Source organism: Lycium ferocissimum, chromosome 8 (genome assembly GCF_029784015.1).
Source record: "Lycium ferocissimum isolate CSIRO_LF1 chromosome 8, AGI_CSIRO_Lferr_CH_V1, whole genome shotgun sequence".
In the NCBI taxonomy this organism is placed as follows: domain Eukaryota; kingdom Viridiplantae; phylum Streptophyta; class Magnoliopsida; order Solanales; family Solanaceae; genus Lycium; species Lycium ferocissimum.
This window is the reverse complement of record NC_081349.1, coordinates 23,601,259-23,611,205: the sequence shown is the minus strand read 5'-3', so window position 1 is coordinate 23,611,205 and position 9,947 is coordinate 23,601,259. Positions and strand designations below refer to the sequence as shown.

General features: G+C 30.9%; 1 protein-coding gene across 1 annotated transcript; it reads left to right on the top strand.

Moving 5' to 3' along the window:
- The first annotated feature begins 6,951 nt into the window (after positions 1 to 6,951).
- On the top strand, positions 6,952 to 9,947 carry LOC132067622 (reticulon-like protein B14). Its single transcript, XM_059460911.1, has 5 exons — positions 6,952 to 7,180; positions 8,192 to 8,372; positions 8,780 to 8,909; positions 9,014 to 9,083; positions 9,637 to 9,947. The coding sequence occupies exons 1-5, from the start codon at positions 7,069 to 7,071 to the stop codon at positions 9,804 to 9,806; spliced, it is 663 nt and encodes a 220-aa protein (XP_059316894.1). The 5' UTR covers positions 6,952 to 7,068; the 3' UTR covers positions 9,807 to 9,947.

Genomic DNA, 9,947 nt, shown 5'->3' with positions numbered 1-9,947 from the left:
GCATGATTGAACTTCATATTTACCTTAGATATATTAACGGTGTAAAGAAAGAAGAAATATATAGTTGGAACTATTTTAGATAGTGGAGCTCTAGCTAAAGAAAAATTGATAGATTTCGCCTGGAAAAAAGTTATACAGTTGAAACAAATAGTTGTTGCACCTGAATAAGAGATGAAATAAATTCACAGTTTGAACTGCATTATTTTATCTTTAAAAAATCCAGCTGAATAATATAATTGTAGCTCTAGCTATTATTCATTTACAGATTTGGCTCGAAAAAAAATAAAAATATATCATTAGAATATACTTTATTGCAGATAAAGAAGAAATAAAAGGAAATACACACTAGAAATTTCATTATTTTAGTTAAAACTTTTACTGATTTAATATAATGAAGTTTAAGTCAAGTCATTTCTATAGATTTAATGGAAAAAGAGATACTACTTCATACAAGGCACTAACAACTCATAAATATTGATCCAATTTAAGACAAATAATATAAATGCGTACCAAAACAAGGAATAAGAAATACAAATCATTCAACATAATATTCCCCTATTAAAACACACTACAAGAAAGTATAAAATTGGCAACACAATTTTAGCAACAGTAATGATATTATTGCTAAATATTAATAAATGGCAACAACTTTATTTAGTTGTTGGTATAGAGTAAATTTTAGCCATGAGGTTTTTTCTTGCTGGCAAATATCTTAATGTTGCCATATTTGTGGGTATTTTAATAAATTTTAAATATTAAAGAAATTTGCAACAATATATTCTTCATTGTTACTAAAAGTATTTCTATTGTCGGTAAAACATCTAATTTTCATAACAACTTGTTCAGTTTCCATTGTTTTTGCAAATGAGAAGGCGGCAAATTTTCCCTTGATTTTTTTTTTTTTGCCCAAAACCCTTTCCTCTTTTGTCCCAAACCTATCATTGGCCTTACTCAACCGAAAGTTAGGGTTTGAAATTGTAAGTTTCTTCCCTCTAGTTTCAATTGTTCCAAGCTTAGGAGCCGTTTGGACATGGTTTGAAATCATGAGATGAAATCATGATTTGAAATCATGTTTGGACATGCAATTTAGATTTATTAAGTTGTATTTTTTCTTAAATACATAAAAACTCCACAAGTTGTGAAAACTATCAAAATATCCTCAATTCTTATACAATCTTACCAAATGAGCAAGTCATAGTTCATAACAAAATTAATACGCTACTAGAAGGCCTTTCTAAAAAATACAACACTAATTGATCAAACTTTAGTTCAATAAAAAAGAAAATTCAACATGAATAGTAATGTAACTACTCTTTAATATAATCCTCCCACATGGTAGACATAAATAAAGGTTGGTAAATGGTTGGTGAGAGTAATTGTTAAAAATATCTACCAACTTATGGGTCTTTTTTTTACAAAATATAAACTTATGGGTCAAATTTTATATTTAAAAATTTTGAAACCATGGTTTGAAACCCCAAATCATGCCTTTTTGGATGATTTGGGCATGAGATGAAATGCATGTCCAAACGCTGATTTCATCTCATGATTTCAAACCATGATTTCAAATCGCATGTCCAAACGCCTACTTAGTGTTTTTATTTTTCATGTAAGCATATAGATTAAAAATAATTATGAATGAAGGTGCAATTTTGTAAGTAACGAGCAAATTTAAACTTCATTGAGTAAAGATTAATTTAAGAATCAAAGATGTGTTTAAAGGTGAAATCTAGGGTATATTTTGGGGTTTCTCATTTGGGTGTGTGTTTTTGCTCCGCCCCTCTAACCCTCAACCCATTTAATCTACATAAAGGAGCCAGGTCCATGAAGAGATTAGATATAAAAAAATCTCATATTTTATTTTGTTAAACTATTAGAAGAAAGAAAAAAAAAAAAAAAACTATTCAACAAAGAAACAAGTACTTGAAGATGAAAAAAATTATAGGCCTGATTCGGTTTAATGAGTTGAAGAACAGCACCAGGCCCAAGTCCCCTATGTTAGGGGATCAAGTAGTTAGGGGTTGGAAAATGGAGGACATGTTTCACGAGAAGACGATTAATATATATAAGCTTCACCTCTCAAGTTTCTTAAGCACATTAAGAAATTGGCCTTTAAGATATTTAATGTTATAAATAAATATTACTTTTTAAAAACTATCTGTATTAATTCGATTAGCAAGCATCTTTACTCTTTTCTTTCATTTTCTTTTTCTATTTTCAAAATAATATTCTCATCATTCTAAAAGTTAAATGTATTTAACTTATAGGGTTATTTAAAGTTATAAAAATCTCATTTATCTCTATTGTACAAAATGATTTATGTAAGAATTTTCAATATGAAAATATAGACCAGTTAGTACAATGTTAAATCAAGTTTTAAATATTGTAAAGAAAAAGTAGAAGTATTAGCTTATATTGAGTTGAATTAAAAGAGCAAAATAACTTCATTTGAAAATTTTGGGACTGAACAAAAAAAGAAAGAAGATTGTTTCCTTTGGAATAGTGAGAAAAGTTAAAGAACAAAAAAGAGAAAGTTTTAATTTTGAAAATGATATATTGTATAATAAAGAAGAATCATAGTATTGTAGACCCAAAGCAATGGAAATGAACTTAATCATATACAATATTTACACCAAATAATTAAGTATATAAAATGTGCTTGTCATATAAATTTCTATCATTTACTATTGTTAGTTAAAATACTGTCTATCTCATTTCATTCAAATATTCAATCACTTAACTATGATAGGTTATATGATGTAGCCTACCATATGCATGTCATTTACTCTTAATAAAAAGGTACACTACTTATTCAATGCACCAAAATTTAAACAGATTTAACGAATAATACTTATTCACATCAAGTAAGTGATAATGGTGTACGTCTAAATACATATCATATATCCATTAATTTTATGTAAATTCAATACAACTAAATGGTTACTACTTGTATGAGACAAAATTGATACAGCTGCAACACGCTCTTTTGGGCCAAAATCACACTTACATATTTACTTGTCCATTCAATATAACAAAGAGCCAATTAAATACCAATTCCACCATATACCTTCAAGAAAAATAGGAACTGTTAAAAATCAAGAAAAAGATTTAAAATAGTAGATTCAGCTCTGATTCCAAACTTACAAAGAAATATTTATGATCGTCAACGTTTTGACAGTTTTAACATTTTGCCGAGCTAATTAAATAGTAGTACTACCTTTTTTTTAGTTTCCTTATGTTGTTCGATATTCATTTTGGGGACAAAAAAATCTAGATTCATTCCGAAGATTTCCACTTTTAGGGGTAAAATGTTCCTTATAAAAAATCATTCCATTCTCAAAACTTGAACTCGAGACTTTTGGTTAAGGTAAAAAGACACTTAGTTACCGCCCACCACAACCTTCAGTGATACTAGTCTTTTTCTCTAAAACTAAAGTGACCAAAGTCCAAAACTATGTGAATATTTTTACTTTCTATAATTGCACAAAATAAAATAGGTTCCAATATTTTAGTGGAGGGGGTATTATCAGTTTATATCAACAATAAACAATTAGGTTGGATAACAACTTAAGACATTGAGTCCCTGTTACAATTTACAACAATATTAGAGATCTCATGCATATTAAGGTTCATCACGGCGGAGTTAAAGGAACGGAAGGGATTCATCTAAATCTTTTTCATCCAAAAATTATACTCTTATTATTTATACTAAGATCATCCAGAAAGATCATCATCGCAAGGTAAACTAAACTTTTTGGTTAAGACAAGTTAGTGGTCAAAGATCCTATCTAATCTTTGATTATATAAAAGCCAATAAATATGGAAACTTTTATTGCAAAAAGTTGAAATTTTAGTCTAATGTTCAGATTGCAAGAATAAATTGGAAAATGACAAGAAATTGGTACATGTCTTTGACTCACTACTTTTAAATTTTTAATGTTACCAACAAAATATATAAAGGATGTTTATGAATGTATTTACAGCTTGGCAAAACTGGAGAAAAAAAAAATTACTGGTCAATGGCATGGATTTAATATGATTTGGTCCTCATTAGGATTAGTTTGAGAATTCTTAATAGACCTAAATAGAGCAATTTCACTCTACGACCAGTTTCTAAGATACTTTAAAAGTTAAATATATTATGAGGGTAAGTGCACAAAAAGCCGCTTTTAAGACTTCCATCTAAACATAATCAAATTTTACAAAGTATTTAATATTAGAGAATTAATCTAAATAGCCGAACCGTTAAGCTTAATATTAGAGAATTACTCTAAAATTGATAACCGATAAATCAAATCGTTAAACGTAATTATTTACCTGCACAATAAGCAGCCCTACATCACATTCTAACACGAAGATCTGAAATTTGAAGTGCTAAAAGTTGTTACCTGGTGAAGCTTCTACCAGGTGTCATCCATTAATACTAACTGGGCCTGCAAAATACAATGGGCCTAGTTGATTGAATCATAATAGGGATTGGCCATAAGTAGGGCTTAGACCTACCAATTGGGCCCTATTTAATTATAAATAACTTACATAAATAGCTACCTTTTAATGTTTGCTTTCAATCCTTTAACTATCTTTTTGCTATTTACAATTCGTAGCTACATTTAGGCATTTTCGCTGTATTTGATTGTATTTCAGTGTATTTGAATATACTGTTTAGTTGTATCCAACCTTATCTGATGTCACATGTATTTGGCTGTATTTGGATACATGCAACCTTAATTTCTCTGAATACATGTGTATTCAAAATGATGTATTTAAGTGCATTTAAATATACAATGGGGCTGTGTATTTTAGTGTGTTTGTATATTGATGTATCCTTTTATTTTGGGTGTAGTTGAATGTATTCGACTGTATGTGAATGTACTTCAGCAAAATTTCATATGCAAAATTTTAAATACATTGTATTTACTCGAAAATTGTATACAAACATATATATAGATTATTCAAACAACACATACAGTCAAATACATCTAGTTTGCGCCCAAAATACAATCAGCCAACAACTGTATTTGAATGTATTTCAACAAAATTTCAAATACACTGTATTTACTCAAAAAATTGTATACAAACATAAGTACATAGATCATTCAACCAACACATACAGTCAAATACATCTAGTTTCCACCCCCCCCCCCACCGTTTTGCCCCCCCCCCCGGCACCCCTTTTAAAAAATTCGGCCAACAATTGTATTTGATCGTATTTCAACAAAATTTTAGATGCATAATGAAGAAGAAGAATTTTAAATGTATTCGTATTTGAATGTATTAACACTTAGAAATCCTTTTATTCAACTATATTTGAATGTATTTACACTCAAATAAATGAAATACATACAAATCCTTTTAAAAATACACTGTATTTACTCAAATGCACTCAGAACCACCGTTGCCGCCTCCACGGGACTGAGCTTCGATGATGTCAACTAAATTAACGAATTGAGACTGTAACTATCTTTGGATATTGTGTGAATTACCAAAATACCCTCAGGTTTCAATGTTCTAGAAACTTCTTTAGCAAAATCAAATAGTTTTTCCGATCTATCGGGTACTCCATTTCTAGCGAACTTGAAATCAAAATTGTTATCATCGAACGGCTGGTGATGACTGTAATCGTAACGAATCAAAGGTTGTGATGATTTCTATGAAATTCCGATGGAATCGATGACTCCGATATCAATCAACGACTATGATGATTTGTGTGAAATTCTGATGGAATCGATTACTGCGATATCGATCAATGCTGCCACGTCATCTCTGATTAGGGTTTTGATACGCAGAGATTTTTTAGGAGAGGGAACAGAGTCAGAAAGAGAGGGGTGAGATCGCACAAATCTGGTGGTGAGGAGAGGCAACGGAGAGAGAGAAAGAGAGGGGTGAGAGAGAAGATCCATCTGGGAGGTGAGGGAAAATCAATTAAAAAGAGAAGACTTTTGAGATACAGGGCACTAGTTACGAGGTGTAAATTAAAAAAAGACTATAGCTAGAAAAGTAAATAAAATAAAGAGTAGTTATTATCTATAATTAGCTCTTAGATGTAGCTATGCCAAGTAATTTTTCCTTACATGCCATTATGGTACTAATGTAACTCTTTTTTCTTTTTGGATTTTTTAATTTTTTTCCTCTACTAGAACTATTAACTTTACTTAATTTTACCCTCTATTAGAAGTTAACGACAAAAATACTTGTTATCCTTTCATTTTATTTTACTAATGTCCCTCTGTCTAACCATTTAATCTCTTCTAGCAAGCTCCGTGCCTTTTACGGTTGAGTTGGAGGGTTCAAACTCCATAAAATATGTAATCTTCCCAGATGTAATAGAAGAAAAAAATAAAAAGTACACAAGTTTATTGCTTAAATAATATGGTTAATGACATGTATTTCCACTTTAATTCTTAATTGTTCTAGTTAAAGTATGCGATTTATTTGATACATACAACAAGTGTGGTAAGTATTTGTTACTACTAGTCTGGACAATTGAACGTGGTTTTTTTTTATCGTAGTTTGATATTTACAGCCTATGCAAAAATGCCTTTGCGTAATTCACAAATGCAATTATGTGATTACGATCCACTCGATTAATATGTGAAAATTAATTGTTTGCGAGAAAGCAAAAATAATTATTCTGACTGTTTGATTAATATGTGAAAATTAATTGTTTGCGAGAAAGCACAAATAATTATTCTGAGTGCTCGAATTCAAGATATCTGATTAATATATATTTCAATTGTGGATTTATTTTTTTCTACCGTCCACCTTGCGTACTTTCTATGTTAAAAAACACAAATCAATAAAGATTAATATTAACAACGCTATAACAACAAAGAAGCTTAGCTAAGTTTCATATGTGATGCAAAACTTCAATTCCATGGTAAAGCTATTCCTTTCTTTGCTTGTATATATGTATACTTCTTGGTTCCCAAATTAAGAATTATAACAACGTCCTATAAAATTAAAACCCTACTGTTCTTATAATTAATTCAAACGCCAATAAGTCATCAAAATTCAGCAATATTACTATTGATAATAATACAGTATATCATTCATAAAATTACCAATACAATGCCAATTTATTCTTCTGATTCAGATGATCCACGCCCTTCATCTTCAGCATCCAGGAGAAGATTTTTGGCTCATAATAGGCCCATGCATGCAATTCTTGGTGGAGGAAAAGGTATTTTCTTTTAATTTTCTTCATTTTGTTTAGAGCATTTTCAACTCTAAGCCATTTTAGCAAATTTCCTCCTTTTTCTTTTGGTTAGAATATGTGTAGAGCATAGATGGATTTAAAGCGATTTTTGCGGGTTCGATTGAATTCATGATGTTCGATTGAACTACAACAAAAACTTGCCTAGTGTAATCCTTCAAGTCTGGTCTGGGGAAGGTAGGATGTATGCAGTTCTTACCCCTACCTTTGTGGGGTAGAGAGGCCGTTTTCGATAGACCCTTGGCTCAAAAGAAGTGTAGACAAAAAAGGATAGAAAGGATTTTCGATCCGAACTATGTAACAAATAAGCACAATTTGATGTAAGAAGTATACCTGAGCTCATGTGGGATCGGATACGCATGAACTTACGAGCAATGGCGGAATTAGGATTTTTATTGAGGAGTGTCAAAATATATAAAAAAAGTAAATATATGACGAAATTAAGGGGGTTCAACACATAGTATATATACATAAAAAAAAAAATCTTTTTACGCATTTACACAGTGTAATTTTTTGGCAAAGGGGTGTCGGTTGACACCCCTTGTATGCATGTGGCTCCGCCGCTGCTTACAAGTATAGGCAGTCTAGGTCTACCATGAAACAAACATCAGTCGCTAATTCCACGGTTCGAACTTGTGACCTATGACTCAACCAGAGACAATTTTATTGATTCTCCGAGATTCCCCTTCAATTATGACCAGCGTACGTGGGTGTGAACTTAGCATAACATTTACTACTCGGATTGAGGCTTGTTAGGCTAATTTAGTCCAAAGAAATTCTTAAAATGATGTGATCATGTCTTATTTGTGCTAAACCTGCGTATGTTTTCTCTAAAAAGTTATTATCCCTACACTTTATATATAGCTTATTCTTTCATCAATTTCCAATGTGAGACTTTGTACGCGCATTATTTGCATCATCTGCCCTTGCTCTCTATTGAAATAACTTGATTTTTCTCTTCTTTGTTTTCTCTTGCAGTTGCTGACTTATTATTATGGAGAGACAAGTCATTAACAGCTGCAATTTTAATTGGATTCACAGTAATTTGGTCACTTTTTGAAGTTATGGAGTACAATTTTGTGACTCTTTTGTGTCACATCTCCATGTGCATGATGTTAATTCTCTTCATTTGGTCTATGGGAGCTGGACTTGTCGATTGGTATTTTTCACTATATATGCTCGAATTTAACTTATCTACATCGTCAATATATTTATATATATATATATATATATATATATATATATATATATTTTATTATTATTATTATATTTTTTTTTTTTACATTATAAGGTCGTTTTTTTTACTCGTCGCGGCAGATAAGCGGCCTTATTTACCAAAAAAAATGCTAATTTCCAACAGACATTCCGTCGAAATTTGGCTCGCGATAAGGAGTTTCTTACGAAAAAGCCGTTGAAATTTTTTCCTAACAAGCCAAATTCCGACAGATTTCGTCAGGAAAAGTAGCGCTTTTCTAGTAGTGTTAGTTTCTAAGATTATACATCCTGCTTTTATGAAGAGTTATTTTCATGATGTCCTGATAGTGCAAAAAATTCTTAATTCTTCAGGAATCCTCCTGATTTTCGAGCAATGATGATATCAGATTCAACATTCAGATGGTTATGTCGGAAATTCAACTCTATGTTAGTGAAATTCTATGAGATTTCATCCGGAAAAGATTTCAAAACTTTTTTCCTGGTACACTTTATCACATTTCATACGCAATATCATTCATTAATCCTTTGCTTTTATATTCTATTGAATTTTGTGTAACTTCACTCTTTGGTTTCTTTGGTGCTCAGGCAATCGCTTTTCTCTGGATATTGTCAATCATTGGGAGTTATTTTAGCTCTCTGAATTTGTTGTACGTAGGTAAGGTTTCGAAATTTGGGCCTTTTTTTCTTCTTTTATAATATACTCCCTTCGTTTCAATTTATGCGCACATGTTCGACTAGACACAAAACTGAAAGGACAAAGATTTTAGAAGCTTGTGTTCTTAAATATGTCAAGATAATTGCGCGACTATAAAGTCATGTCATCTGCAGGTAAAATGAGAAAAGTTAGTCATTTTCAAATATAGAAATGTGTCATTTTTTTTAACAAATTAAGACGAAAATAATCTCCAGAAAGAATGAGACCTCCCTATATCTGGAAAAAAAATTAAATCTAAATTTTTCATTTCACCCTTAATGACATGCTTTTACATCCACAGAAAAAATCGTGACATATTTAAAACTACAAATTCCAAACGTCTTTGTTTTATCCTTGAATTGTGTGCTCAGTCAAAAACAACTGCACAAAATGAAACGAATGGAGTACTTAACACGGAAATCCTAATTGTTCAATGTGGGGCTGGCCAGACTCAAAGTGGTAACATTATTATTCGAATTATGACGGACTTGTCTTTTATTGATTTAATTTATAGGGTTTGTTTGCCTGGCAACATTACCAGCTTTATATGAAAGGTATCAAAATGACTTCGATTATTTAGTAAGCCAAGGTAACCAAGATATGAAGAAACTCTACAATAAATTTGATACTGAAGTTCTCAACAAGATTCCAAGAGGACCCGTCAAGCAAAAGAAAAAGATTTGAGTAAACTCTCAAATTTGGGAAAAAAAGTTCAAGAAAATTGGCTGTGGATTGTGTCTGAATTATGAACAATGTAATTGTAGATGTTCATAATTGTAAATGTAAAATACTTCAAGGATGAAAGAATTATGCTGCTATTGTAAT